The following is a 15,817-nucleotide window of genomic DNA, read 5'->3' as shown; positions in this document are numbered from 1 at the left end:
GCTTTTTATAAGCTATTATTATTTCTGACTTCAAAGCTACAGCTTTTTCATCTGTGCTATAGTTTTCATGTGCATGCTTACTATTGCACAGTAGGTAATTTTCTTTGCAGTAAATAATGACATTTACTTTGATATTTGCAGTATTACAGTAAGGTGGTGATAAACGCCCAGCTTCTAAAGGTGTTAAGGCTATATGTTATAAAATTATGAAAATTTATATTTAATCCCATGCATTTCAGGATACCCAAGAAAGCATTTTTAAAAGATGCTGAGGTTGCAAAGTTGAACATTAAAAAGATAGAAAATACTAGTAGGGTTTGTTATGCAACTCTTAACTTCCACCTTAATTCAGAATCATAATTCAGCCCAGTTGTATTGTAAGTATTATGAAACAGTCTTAATTACATAAACACACTCTGTGTTTTCCACAGTACAGACATATTTTCCCCTCAATATGTGGAAATGGCTAGCAGTTATGTTTTTAAAAAACAAAAACCCGACCCTCCCCCCCCCTCCCCCCCCCCAAAAAAAAAAACCAATCACCCCACATTCGGAAGTAGTTGCCTTGCTTGGAGAATTTAACCGAAGTTAGTGATTTTTTAACATAATTATAAACAGGAAAAAAGTAAGTGGTGGGCAACCCCAAATATGGTTTATTTAATTTTGTTGCATTCCACAAATATATTTTACGTGACTGTTGACTACGTGAAGAGGGATCCTTACTGCTTCTGCTGAAGCTTTACAACTCAGCAAATTCAACTGGAGAGATGAAATAAGCTTTTACCCAGCTCAGCTTATAGCCTAGTGGCTAAAACAATCCCTGTGGAGGTGGCAGAGGAGGCAACTGTGCCTCCATCTCATGCTTCTTGACAAAGGGCTTTTAAGATTTACAGAAGCCAGAAACTCCATCGTTAACCTCTTCTTTCAAGAGTTGCATTAACCTCTTCTTTCAAGAGTTGCATCTGAAAGGCTTTATAAGCCATACTCATTATTTCTTCCCCCTCAGTGTAATTTTAAAATAAGATTATAGAGTTTTGTTCTCAGGAGAGTTTTAAGAGAAGATGGAAGCCCCTCTCTACCACTCTGAGTGATTTATGGGAAGAACAAAGTCTAGTATCCTTCTCCAGGTTTCTACGTCTATAGGCTGAGCGTAGTGACTTTAGGCACCGTGTTACTCTGTGGAAGCTATTTCACATTCTGTTCTATGTTTAACCTTTTCTTTGCACTGTATAGGAAGTATGTGACCTAATACAGGTCTTTAGTTTCCCAGATAGAGACCTTGGATTTTAAAATTACAAACGAACATGTAGACACACGCATATTTACAGATCTCTTTCACTACTGATTTTGTATTAGTTACATCTTCGAGGTAGGCTCTTTCTGCATTGACTTTCTAATAGATGGAAGAATTTCACTAGCATTTGTGTTTTTTCACTTTCACTAATAAAAAATGTTAGTACACTACAGAGATTTTAAAGAGTGGAGATGTCTCTAACCATCAGGATTTCATTTTCCTTTCCCAGTTACTTCATATGTTAATTGTAGCCCAGGAAGCAACAAGGGAAGGGTACTAAAATTTTATTTCATTTTTTTATCGCTGCTGGAACATCTAGCTGTCTGAACTAGATAGGTTATTTGGCCAAATCAAGAACTTCCTTTTTAAGTGAAATAAGCAAATGATCCTGCAAATAATTTGGTATTCAAATACAGTAGATCTTGTATCACTCATTTATATAATTTTTTTATTTGAATATACAATCCTGATTGTCTAAAGCTATAAAAACTTTGTGACTGAAAATTGTTACAATATACCCTGTGATTCTGATGACAAAACAGGTGTCCAGTGTGTAGACAGAAGTGAGGTAGCTGAGTACTGTTATTACCTTCAGAAAACATTTTTAAAGCAAAGAAAAAACCATAGCTCTTGAAAATGTTCTGCATGGACTGTTAGTGATGTTTATCAAAGTTTGTATTAACAAATTTAGGATACAGGCTTGCAATCGTCGTGCAAACTTCTGCTCTACACCCTGGCTCTTACCACAGCTGAACCAGGACAAAGAGGGAAATCACTGGGGTAGGAAGTGAAGTGTTAGAAACTACTTCTCATTTAATCAGAGGGACACAAGAACCTTTTACGACTGATTTACAACTCACTTCTTGCTTTATTGGGATTTATACAAACATATATAGAGTATATATAGTATATATATATTTATACAAACATATATATAGTTTCAGCGATTGTGGGTGTACGTGGCAATTGCACTGCCACGTACAGTGGTCTGAAATTAAATACATAGTGTGCCAGCAGTGCACAGCTGGAAGAGCATGTATGTTCTCTGCCCAGGTGAGGGCATAAAGTGTCATAGCTTCCCTACCAGCCCTCAGTCCTGCCTATCTGGTTGTGGTTACAGGATGGAGCTTTCCACACTGCCATGTTTCAATCCATACTGAAAACTGATCCGTGCACCAATCTACAAGCTCATCACACAGCAACTATGAGCTGGTGTTTGAACCTTTTAGAACAGATCTGTATCCAGTATGCATGGGATTCACAATGTTCAATTACACTTTTCATTAATGAAAGTGGGTTAGTTGCCGTTGGCTAAAGAAACAAGCTTCAGACATGCTTATTCTTATATTTACATACATGCCATCGTCATTTAACTAGTGAATATATAATCAGATTCTTAAGGGTATATGATCTTCCTCTCCTCTTTCGGAAAATGGGTAATGGCAGTAGTTACCCACTTGAAAATGGTGTGCATTTAGGCAATACAAACTCTTCTTCTGCTAATGTGGGTAATGTCTTGTATAAGCTTTTTGGCACTGAGAGTAATAGAGTGTATATAGAAGCTGTAACTGTCATAAACAGACTTAATTTACTCAAATACTGCACCAGGTTGTTTTTATTCTATAACTGGGTAGTCCTAAAGATGAAATGGGACTGCACATACATGGTGGTGTCAGGGCAATGGTTGGACTCGATGATCTCAGAGGTCTCTTCCAACCTGATTGGTTCTGATTGATTGATTGAATACAAAACAGATACTTTCTACTTTCATCTTCTGTTGAAAATCGTAGCCCGGGTGGGATGGATGCATTCTGTAGTTGGAATTGAATGAGAGAATATCGTAAAATATTGTGTTCTTGTTCCCAAAACATGTCTGGAAAAGAATTTGATTAAAAGTACAAGTTGGAAGTGAAGTAGGCTTTCTGCTGTACCTGGCAATCTTGTATGTTCTGACACAAACTTTATGTAATACTGATTTAACACATGAAAACACCTGAGAAAGAAATTGCATTTTCTGCAAAATATATATTGGACACCCTGAATGGTCAGAGGTGCAAAGTGAGCTGCTAGAAGCCAAAGTCAGAAAGGTAATTGCTGACAACACCACCGTCCTATTAACAGCAAGATATTCTTTATGCCACCAGATCATGCTAAGTATTTCCAACTTATGGAGAGACGTACTGTCTTTTCACATTGATAACCAGTGATGTTATGTTGCGGGGTGCAGAATATGTAGTTCAGCAGTGACACAAATTTTATCCGATTTCCTCTGATTTTTTGCTTACTCTCAGGTTTTTTTCAGGTTATTTGAGGGTACCAGTTATTTGAGGCTGTATTCTCATGTAGTAGTATTTTTAAATGACTAGACAGTTCTCAAAGGTGAAAGTTTTGTGCATGAAGCAATGTTACTTTTGTGCCCATATAGCAGTTCAATTTAGATGACCATGGTAGTGCTCAGAATTAATATCTCTTAATTACTAAAAGAAAAACTTGTGGCAGAGGTTGACTATGCCTTACAGACATAGCAGTATCCAGTACTGTGGAGTTCGTATATATTTTAAATTCACATACACAGTGTAATTGTTCTACCATTTTAAACATACAAGGCTGTCAGCAGTTGGAGTTTGTGAAAATACGTAGTGCAAGAGAAATGGTCTTGGAAACGAATAAATCAAATTCCGAAGATTTTAATTTATAAGCACATTTCTCAGGATTTCCAAACAATAGATAAATACTTGAATAGTCATTTTCTCCCCTAGGGCTTTTTGGTACATTTATTTAAAAAAATAACAAAACCAGCAAAATAAAACAAAAAAGTTGTAGGGCACTGACTTGAAAACTAAAGGCTTTGAAGTCAGCACTTGGAGTACATTTGAAAAATGTGGTTTGACATGATGAACTTTTGGGTGTAGGCCATGCACGCAAATGGCTGTCCTTTTACAGATGTTGGGAGGCTCGCTCTCTCTGCATTTACCACAGTCTCCAACAGTAATGTTTAATGAAGTTTCTTGTGTCCTACTTGAAAGATCAGGAAAAGGGAGGCAATCTGCTGCTTTGTAAAGACTCAGAAATATACTCAGGACAACTTATTTTCCATTGATCTTAATTCTCAGTAGTATATATTATACATGTATTTTTTATATATATACATATATAATACATGTAGTATCTGAATTATATACACACATCATGTCTATACATAATACATTCTTTTGCTTGTTGGGGACTAGGTAGAGGTATTGCCTTCTTACTTTTAAATGAACATAAACATCTTTTAAACTTTTTTCAAAATGAAGGAGTTTCAAGATAAGACACATTGCCTTACATTTTCCATGGATCAAGAGCACACATACAGATAGCCACTGCAATTCAGCTGACAGGCAGTAACTTGTTAAATTGTCATAACTTGAGGGTATGTCTGAGCCCTTAATTCTTGTCAAATTATGGCTGATACCACTGACTTGGGCTAATCAGCATAAAAGTAGTGGGCAAACACTTTTTATAGTAGGCAAATGCTCCCTTCCCCTCTCTTGACCAGAAATACCCATATTCCAGGAATTAAAAACATTTTAATTTACTTTTGTATCTTATTTTTAATCCTGATTGTGAAAGGTGGCACTCTGTCCAATGTTACGATGTTTATTGCTATCTAAGTGGAGATTTGATTAGCTTTGTTTTATTGAGTAAACCCTCTTTGGGTTAGCATTGCCTTGACATGGTAAGAAAGAAAATCCAAACATAATCCACATTTTATCTTCCTCAACTTTGGTAATTATTGTATTATTATTATATTATTATTATTTATTATATCCATGGAAGAAACATAAAATGTTGCAAGTTCTGTTTTCACATGATTAATCAGCCACGGAAAGCTTTCTTTTAGGCATTCTGATTCCAGTAGTGACTGTAACTAATCATGGTTCTGAAAAAAAAAATCTGAGAAAATAAACATGAAATAAGTGATAAAGGAAGGCTTTTTACATTTTGTCCTGTCTCTGGTTGTTCGGTAAAACAGGCCAAAAATTCAACTGTTCTGTTTATTGGCGGAAGTTATAGTGATACAGCTGGGATTCATATGTTCCGTATTAGCTGAGTTACTGCTATTTAACCATCTTGGATTAGCAGAAACTTTACTTGCTTTTAAGAACCTCACCTTTGCACATACTGACATTACGATGTGCCATTGATTAATTAAGGGAAGAACATGTATTTAAGCTTACTGCTCAAAATTATGCAGGAGATAGCTTGGTGTTTGCGGTAATTCTTTAGTGCTAGCACATTTCCAGAATATGTTGGAACTGAGACTTAGAAAAGGAGATCTATTTCTTATATAAAGTATATTTTTTGTTATATTTTTGTGATGCATAATATGCACAGGCTTTCCAGAATCATAAAACAGTGTGCACCTCCTCCCTTCTTTCTTAATGTATCATGTCCAATTCACAAAGTGTTTAATTACATGTTTATATTTAATCAAGTAATCATTTAATAGTAAGTATAAGTTTAAAGTTTAAAATGCACCTCCTTGCTTTACTGAAATGGGACCATTAAGTCTGTGAGCCTGCAAAGAAAGAGTTTATGAGAATGCATACATATCTGAGTAATGTAACACTGAAAGCGGAGTTCAGCAATGCCCAACGGGCCACTTCTACAATAGCAATCCACTTCTGAAATGTTGGTCTCTGCAGGGAAGATCACTATCATTATAATTAGAGCTGCACTACAATGGACTGCGCACAGTAGCTATTCCAAAAAGTTCTTTGAAGGTGAAGATGAGTGGTAGGCATTCTCAGGAACAGAAAATTGCTTTCTCAAGTGAAAAAAAAAATCAACCAAATAAAATACATCTTAAATAACTAGATAGCTAAAATAAATTTTATTTTTTGCCATCCCAGTGTAAAATAAAATCGCTGTATTTCCAGTTTGGGTGTTGTTGATGAGCACTAAAGAAATATGTCATTCATAACTTCCCAGAATATGTAATATGTCATTATACTTGGAAAGAGATACACTTTGTGAGCAAATGAAGAGAGACAAAAATATAGCAGCTCCACTTCCAGGGCTCTTGTTCTATTTTTGCTTTAAAAATTAACAATTCTTTTTTCTACTGATTATGAAGACCTTATTTCTAAAAACTGTTTAGTACTTTTAGGTAGGTACATTGATACAGGTATTGGTATACATATATTGATATGAAAAATATTTGAAGATATTCTGATCAGTTTTTTATTGTTTTGTTTTAAATACTTGTCCAGACTGTCTTTAACTTTCTAAAGACTAGATCAGGCATTTGACTAAAATTGAAAACCCAATATCAATGCGTAGTCCTTGGTTTTCACACCAAAGCCAGCACACTTTGCTGTATAAATAGCTTTTTTTTAATATAATTTTACTTCTTCTCACAGAATTATATCCTGGAACTTTACATACCGTGCAGAAATTTCTGCAGTCTGTTAAAACTGTAAACTTAAAACTACAGCTGCACGAATCCTAGAAACTGACTGAAAATTTTTCTCTGTGGAAGATTGCAATGCTGCTGCCAAGAGCATTGAAGTTATAACAAAAAGATTATGACACTGGTTGATTTTTCTTCTAAATAACAATGAAGATCTGAAAAAGAGGTCATAGAACTTAGCTCTGTGAGTAATAGGAATTATAGAAGAATATAAAGAGGACAGGTAATAATTATTTAAGAGGAAAAGTACCTGAGACCCTGAACTGGAATTTTATTCTGTTATCTGGAACAAAAATAATAGACCATCTGCTATGATAATGAAAATGATAACTTTTCAGTACAAGGACAGAGTTTCAAAATGTATTTCTAGTTCATGTAGGAGACTTCAGCCTCTATTGACTTGAGTTTTGAGTTCTGCTGTATTTTCATAATTCAGAATCACAGAATGGTTGAGGTAGGAAGGGACCTATGGAGATCATCTGGTTCAACCACCCTGTTCAAGCAGTCACCTCGAGCTGGTTGCCCAGGACCATGTCCACACAGCTTTTAAGCATCTCCAAGGAGGGAGACTCCACAACCAGTCTGGTCAATCTGTGCCAGTGCTCGGTCACCCTCACAGTTAAAAAAGTGTTTCCTGGTGTTCAGAGGTAACCTCCTGTGTTTGAGTTTGTGCCCATTGCCTCTGATGCACTGAAAAGAGCCTGGCTCTGTCCTCTTTGCACGCGCTCTTCAAGGACTTACACACATTGATGAGATACCCCCTTGAGCCTTCTCTTCTCCAGGCTGAGCAGTCCCAGCTCTCTCAGCCTTTCGTCATAGGAGGGAAGCTCCAGTTCCTCAATCATTTTTATGGCCCTTCGCTGGGCTCTCTCCGGTAGCTCTACTCTTGTCAAATTTGGCAAGTTAAAGATAAAAAAGATCTGCTATAAATTTGCTCTCTACACTTTTGATGTGACAGTGGAACATAATAGGTAAATCAAGGTAAATAGAAATATTCAAGCAGATGTAAGTGCAGTAACACTTGTTTTTCTTCACATTGAAATCAGGAAATTAATGACTAAACATTCTTTCTTCTGAATAATAGCCATGATCTGACCTCTCCACTTTCTTATGTTCCTCCACTTACCAGCAACTACATGACACTATAATCCACAGAAACCGTCTTTATTTAAAAAGTGGTGTGTCTTTTTTTTTCATTTTGGATTCTTTGTTTCCTAGAAGTTAATATTTTCTTCGGTGTGAGTGGTCTGAAGACTTAGAACTGGATGTAATAAAGCTGATTTTCAAAATACCTAGCTTTTTGGCAATCTGGCCATTATAACCAAGCAATATGGTGTTGTAAACACTTTGCTGCCCACATTTGATGTGTGTAGAGGAATACCATAATTATTTGAGAAAAGTTAGTAAGTTATTCTCTCGTGCTATTATTATATTGCAGTTAGGATATCAAACAATTGTATGTATGTACAATTTGATAAGTGATTTTAATATACTCTGGCAGACGTTTATCTCCCAATTTAAACTTATGATTGCATGGACCATTTCTTAGGAATTATAGTCTTTAGGTTTTAACCAAAGATTTTCAGGGGGAAATAGGCACGTTTAACTTATAAAAATAAGTTAATAAAATACGGTTTGTGGGTTTTTTAAAAATCTGCTTTCAGAGAAGTACTCAATGTTTCGTTCCTTTGCTCATAAAATATTGTTGAATTGATGTGAACTTCAAAGCCGATTGAAACAGATGAGCTATCAGAATTCATAAGTGTTAAAAAATAATCTTATAACAAAAAAGAGCATCCAAAGAAGAGCAATGAAGCTGATGAAGGGTCTAGAGAAGGGGTCTTATGAGGAGCGGCTGAGGGAACTGGGGTTGTTTAGCCTGGAGAAAAGGAGGCTCGGGGGAGACCTTAACGCTCTCCACGACTACCTGAAAGGAGGTTGTAGCGAGGTGGGTGTCGGTCTCTTCTCGCAGGTAACAAGCGATAGAATGATAGGAGGAGAGGAAATGGCCTCAAGTTGAACCAGGGAAGGTTCAAATTGGCCGTTAGGAGAAACTTCTTCACTGAAAGGGTTGTCAAGCATTGGAACAGGCTGCCCAGGAAAGTGGTGGAGTCACCATCCCTGGAGGTATTTAAAAGACATGTAGATGTGGTTTTTAGGGACATGGTTTAGTGGTGGACTTGGCAGTGCTAGGTTAACAGTTGGACTTGATGATCTTAAGGGTCTTTTCCAACCTAAATGATTCTATTAATTTAATTTTAAAAGGCCATTCGTAATTTAAGATATTTTCAATAGTTGTAGTTAAACTTTTGATGCTTTTTCACTTTCCACATAGAAGTAACGATGTCAAAGTTAGAAACATTGCTGAAGTCTTTACTGAGACAGAAATAAAGTCAATATCTGCTGAATTTTTACTAGAGGTATTGTTTGTATTAAGAAAACTCTCACTGAATAAAAAAAGCACCGTTGAAATCCTAGATTTGATCCTAGAAATGACCATGGTGTCGTGGCATATGCAACCAAGCAAATTGGTACTTTTGACAGCATTTGAACTTCTGTGGGTGTCTCAGTTCTCAAAAAGTTTCCTTATTAAGGAAAGTTCCTGTATTTGTGCCTCCCTCTAGTAGACAGCTTTCTCAGCTGTACTCTAGGGAATGTTCTCCATATTAACATCATCTGACATCATTAAAAATGGAGAGGTCTTTGTTCTCATGATGAAGATCTGATTCCATTCTTATGGACAGTCAGAATGCATTTGTATGCATCTACACTCATTACCACTCATTCTGCAATATTTTTAAAGGTTTTTTTCGTAATGTGGTTGCTGCTAATCATATCTATTTATATGTGCAACTAATGTTTATACATTAGCAGATGGAACATGCTTTTTTTTCTGTGCTACGAATCTCTTCTATTTCCCAGGCTTTCATTTACATGACTGTATTCCTGAAATGTTTACATTTTGCCTTAATTCTTATTTAATTGTATTTCAGGTACCACCAAAGTAAACCTTGTGAAGATCCCATCAACTGCTTCCAGTCCTCGAGACACTGCTTTAGCAGCTGTTATATGCAGTGCACTTGCAACAGTGCTCTTAGCTCTCCTTATTCTTTGTGTTATCTATTGTAAAAGGCAGTTTATGGAGAAGAAACCAAGCTGTAAGTTTCCAATGATTACTGTTTCTTTGTAATACTCATATACCAGTATTAGTTTGGCAAATCTCTCTTAGATAAATAAATGAAATTTCTACAGCATTCTAATAAGTTTAGCATTGAGGTGAACAAGCTAGCAGAGGCCCAAGGTTATATGTCCATACATGTTGGCCAGCTCAGTGTGGATGTTCCAGCTTCTACTGAGAAAATGCTGTGCAGATGTCCAGAAATAATCCAATTGCATTAATTCTGTGCCATACTCTGTTAGGTGCTGCACAGATATATGTGGACCATTTGGGATCCAAGCTGAGATGTCATTATAGAGTTGCAGTGCCAATGTGGAAATACCAGCTTGGAGGGTCTGTGCATCACATACCATTGTGAAACAACTTAGCTCTTTGCGATAATGAATGTCACCAGTGTAGATATAGCAGATTTGTCATCAACAATTTGGTTTTATGGGCATATTCAAGACGAATTAAATGCCTAAGCCAGTTAGACTCGTACATTAAAAAAAAGAATCCATAACAGCTCATCGGTGTAATTCACAAATTGTTTATAATAACCATTTTTCTGCCCATTAATTTAAACGAAGAAAGAGAAAAGTCAAAAGCACTCTAGTTCCCATTTATCATTTAAAAAACTTTTAATAAAATATGTTTATAGCATCTAATGAGCACTGGATGTCAAACAAGAATAATAACTAGGAAGAATTGATGTTATCACTACTTACAGCACAAGCAAGAATAAAAAGATTCAGAGATGCATTGTAAGAATTGTTCGTAACCTAGAAGATGCTTTACAATGTAAATTTTAAGAAATTCAGGCATAGTGAATTGAGTCTTCTAGTTAGTGAAATTTAGTAACTCATTTGCCTTGGCCTAGAGTTATACAGATTAAAGGAATTTTGCTCTTAATCACAGTATCACAGAATGGTTGGGGTTGGAAGGGACCTCTGGAGATCATCTAGTCCAAGCCTCTGCCAAAGCAGGTTCACCTAGAGCACGTTGCCTCCCTGGGCAATCTGTTCCAGTGCTCTGTCACCCTCAAAGTAAAGAAGTTTTTCCTCATATTGAGATGGAACTTCCTGTGTTTCAGTTTGTGCCCATAGCCTCTTGTCCTGTTGCTTTTTATAATATAAAGTTCTTTAAGATAACAAACAAAATCCCGTTGGCTGAAAGCTGAATATGGAAAATTTCAGACAGAAGTCACTGAGAATCATTAAACACTGAGAAAATGTAACAGTGAATTAAATTTCCAGGTTGGATGGGACTTTGAGCAACCTGGTCTAGTGAAAGGTGTCCCTGCCTGTGGCAGGGGGGTTGGAACTAGATGATCTTCAAGGTCCTTTCCAATCCAAACCATTCTGTGATTCTATGAAATATGTACTCTCAAATCATAATAATTCTATGAACTATATCACTCTCAAAAAAACAAGAGCAGATATCTTCCTAGAAGAGGCTGTAGTTGAACCAGCTGTTCTAGGGTTTGTTGCAAAATCTGTGGTTTGCATTACATGAAACCATATGATCATTGTGGAAAATGTATGGAAATATTGTATAGTATGACATTTAAGCGTTCTATGAAGTTAGGAGGCTCTGAACAGGAAAAAAGAGTATAATTTACCAATATGTATTTTTATTGATTTTGTCCAAAGGGTCTTTGAGGTCACAAGACATTCACTACAATGGCTCTGAATTGTCATGTTTTGATAGACCACGGCTAAATGAGTATGACCACAGAACTTGTTGCCAGTGCCAGAGAAGCACATCACAGACATGTGGTATGTTAGGTCTACTTAAAAGTGACTTTATGGCATGATGAACATTTATGTAACACTTGGGTTGCAACATTTAACTTCAAGTACAGAGCTAACATTGTCAAACTACCCTTTGTCCTAGGCTAATTTCTCAATAAGCACACACAATTTCTAAGTAGCTACTTGGTTATGATTTTTTTTTCTGTTTTCATTCCGATGACCCTTCACTTAAAAAAATAGCTTTAAATGTCTATCTCGTTTCTTGCCAATAAAAATAGCACTGCCTCTGGCTTTGAGACTTAAATGGGTGTGAAGGATTTACCAGACAGTATCTAAGACATTATATGAAGTCTAAAGGACGTTAAAAACCTGAACAATTCAAATCATTGAGATTTTGTGAAGTAGTGTCAGAACGGATACATTTATGACGTTAACAAATACATAATTTAACAAAAGAGCATAGGCTTAAATACCATCCTAATATGTTAACTCAGAATGTGGTACTTCCTCTCACGTGTATCTAATTGAAAAGTAAATTAATTTTAAAAGCAGATATTAATGACTGGCATCTGTATTACTCCTGGAGGAACGGCTTGGCTTTTATAAGTAATTCCATTTTAAAGTAATAAATTAAAGACCCATTTTTTGCAATAAGAAATCTCTTTCCTCAATCTATATCACAGAATCAATCAGGTTGGAAGAGACCTCTGGGATCACAGAGTCCAACCATTGCCCTGACACCACCAAGTCAACTAGACCATGGCACTAAGTGCCATGTCCAGTCTTTTCTTAAATTCATCAGAGATGGTGACTCCACCACCTCCCTGGGCAGCCGTTTCCAATGTCTAATGACCCTTTCCGAGAAGAAATTCTTCCTAATGTCCAACCTGAACCTCCCCTGGCAAAGCTTGAGGCTATGTCCTCTTGTGCTATTATATATTATAATGTAACTGGCAAACTAGTACTCAAGTTTGAAAAAGTACAGAGACTAAGTTTATACAGAGCTTTAACACTTTTAACATTATTAAATTAATTTTCATTCCCTAGGACCAGTTCACTTGATTCCATCACTGTGCTGTGACGAAACCTGTAGCATGGAGCACAGCAGTCACAGTTGCGCTTTCCACTCACAGACTACGCTTAATGAAAGGTAACTGAGTTTTATAAATGTCTATTAAACATTAAATATTTCTTATGCACTCATATTTATACAGATACAATAACTGTTTGGAGTGGAATGGGGGGTTTTGGTGAACTGTAGCCATATACTCCTGTTTTGTGCAAAAACAGGTTTATGGTGAAAAATCGATTTTAAGTATTACTTAGTAAATGCTGACATGATATTAACAGTTTCTGATGAAGAAGTGACTGACTTCTCTCACAAGCAGATAGTCTTCCTCTTACTCTGTGGTACCTTAGAGGCTTTGGTGACCCCCTTTTCTGCTGTGGGTTAGCAAGGTGCTACATAAACCTGTGAATCTAGGGGGCTTAAGGTATAGTTTAGAAGTGTCATGAAGATTTTCTCTTTTTAGAAGCTGTTAATGACTGAGAGATTTGAAATATCTAGTATTTCTTCATTTCTGCCAGATTGTAACCATTAGTTTCTCCTGATCAGCTGAATATAAATACAGTAATAGTTATTTCAACAGCAGTACCATGAGCTAAATATATAAAATTTATTGTGTCATTCAGAGTTTCCTGGTTACAGATTTTAACACAGGATGTATTTCTTTCTTTTAGCTAGAATTGTTTTCCATATAAGGTTTAAATTGGTCTCCAGCTGTTTTGTTCTTCTGGCCAAATGTAACTAAAAACGTAGAGGCATCTTCTTCGTAGTTATTGTTTATGCAAGGTGACTTAGTGACCTAAGTACAAGATACAAAATACCTAAATTTTCTATAATAACTTGTATACCAGCAAGCTTGAGTCATCCTTTTATACCACAAAGGCTGGTGTATATTTCACAGTCTCACAAATTGAGAGTTTTGTACTTTGTGAGGGATCTTTTGGTTAAGTTTTTAAAAATAAACGTCATATCCATGCTATGTGGACATCAAAGATCCTGTGGTTCCTTTCAGTAGAAATGGAGTTTGCTTCAATTTCCTTTGCCAAAATAATGTATTTCCTTCAATTGTGGTGCAGTGTCCTGACTTTTAGCCTCATCTATAAAAATGCTTTGTGTGTATATCAAAGCTATTAAAGCATCATGTTTTGGAAATGAGTAAAGCTACTTAAAATCTGTTGTAGGCAATGTTAATGTGGGATGTTTTGTCACAAATTATTACTGTATATCTGACTTAATATAGCCTTTACAGTTTTATAAATCTGTAGACGGTTTTTGGAAATAAAATGTATTAGTATATCTTTTTGGTTTTGTTAATAATTATATTGGTATGCTATAGTAAAAAACATTACTGGGCTTTCAACAGAGATAGGCATGTATAGTGCACTCAGGCATGTCAGTATCATCATGCACCTTAAACAGATTTGAGATAGATAACATTGAGTTCCAACTTCCACTTTCTTCTGTTTTCTGTAAAATAAAAATAATCCTTGTGAGAATTAAAAATCCTTTCCCTTCATTAATATTCTGTCCTTTCCACATGAAAGAGAATGGGAGAAAAACTTTTCACGTTTTGAAGGCTGGACAGAACAAACTGAAAAATCTAAAGTGAATGCATGTTCAGTATGAAATCACACAGATAGGTGTTTCAAGCTGTCGTGTTGTCTACTCCCTTTTCCCAGTCTGAACCCACTTTACTACTTCTGCTTCCATTAGGTATTTGTCTAGCCTGTTTTTTTTCAAACACCCCCCTAGTGTTGGAGGTTCCACAGTCTTCCCAAATATATTTCTTGCTGCAATTTAAGCTTGTTATATTGTTTTAATCCCTCACCCTGCATTGAGAACAAATAAATTCCTTGCTCTTTGAAACAGTCTTTGTATCTGAACAATAATATAGTATTTTTATCATATTTCTGTTCTTTAAACTATAAACAACGACAACTGTAGTTCATGTTTTCTAAAACCCTGAATTCATAGTGTGAAGGGCTCTAGGCATCCTCTTTACCTTTAGTAGTGTTCTCCAGAGCTTTCTTCATTTTCAGATGAGGAACAAACTGTATTCCTTTTCAAAAGAATTGGTTTGTACAGAATACCTCTAGAGTATGAACTTAATATTACCCTGTTATACCTTCTTGAAATACCTATAATAATTAATGACAATAATTACAATAGCCATAATATTTTCTGGAACACTTTTGAAAGTGTGTATTTTTTATCCTTTTGCAGGGCTTCTGATTCTGTTGGACAAATGATTCCTACCTTCCTTGGTTCTCTTTCACGCTCTGCCTGTGGAGACATTTCAGATGCTTGGCCTCTTATGCAAAACTCAGCTTGTTGTGACAGCATTTCTTTATGTGAATCATATTCAGAACTGGCTGGAGGATCTGCAAAATCCTGCAGTCCTGAAACTGAAAATGCAGCCACTGTTGAGTCTGATAATAACCAGGATCTAACTGAAGTACTTATTTCAGCTAAGTCTCTTGATGGAGACATTGCAAAGTCCTGTGAAATCTCCAAACATAGAACATGCATAGAAGTTTCATCACTTCAGAACACAGCAGCTGCTGAAACCCAGCCCAAGACAAAGCCTAATGGAACAGCAAACGACGCTACAGACTGATAAAGAGGTAAAAAACATAACTACAAAGGAGTGAGAATGAGTACTCAAGGCACGTAGAGTTAGATAAAAACAGAATTGTAAAAAGTTGTAGGGTTATGTTTCTCCATAGGTTACACCTAGCTATTGCTGAAATAAAATAACACTCTACAAGAGATCCAGCAGTTTCACATTTTTAAATCATTGACTGAATTCGAAAGGTGTAGTTACTGTACAAACTGTTATCTCAGTTATCTCAAACTGTAACGTTGAGATAATGTGAGCTAGAATACAGAGGTAAGTCTGTATACCAGTCAGCTTTTATAATTATTTTTTTTTCATCAAATTTCAGAGGGAAAAAAATCAGTTTAGTAGCCTTATGACCAAACTATTATGTGAGGCTGGTGCTTGTTTATGAGGGAAGAACTGAGGACTTATTTTGCTTATTGTAAACAAAGCGTAAAACACATGCAAGTGTTCTTTCAGAAATATTTACAA

The 15,817-nt window shown here is 36.0% G+C and overlaps 1 protein-coding gene across 1 annotated transcript in view; it reads left to right on the top strand.

The window, feature by feature from the left end:
• The window catches only part of TNFRSF19 (TNF receptor superfamily member 19), a 61,917-nt gene extending 46,574 nt beyond the window's left edge, over nt 1-15,343 (top strand). The window contains exons 6-9 of the mRNA XM_068395401.1: nt 9,743-9,907; nt 11,559-11,684; nt 12,708-12,810; nt 14,950-15,343. Coding sequence (XP_068251502.1) covers nt 9,743-9,907; nt 11,559-11,684; nt 12,708-12,810; nt 14,950-15,343 — 788 coding nt within the window. The remainder of the gene's footprint in view (nt 1-9,742; nt 9,908-11,558; nt 11,685-12,707; nt 12,811-14,949) is intronic.
• Nucleotides 15,344-15,817: the final 474 nt, after the last annotated feature.

The sequence above is a fragment of the Nyctibius grandis genome, chromosome 2 (assembly GCF_013368605.1).
Source record: "Nyctibius grandis isolate bNycGra1 chromosome 2, bNycGra1.pri, whole genome shotgun sequence".
In the NCBI taxonomy this organism is placed as follows: Eukaryota; Metazoa; Chordata; class Aves; order Nyctibiiformes; family Nyctibiidae; genus Nyctibius; species Nyctibius grandis.
This window is presented reverse-complemented; position numbering and strand designations above follow the sequence as displayed.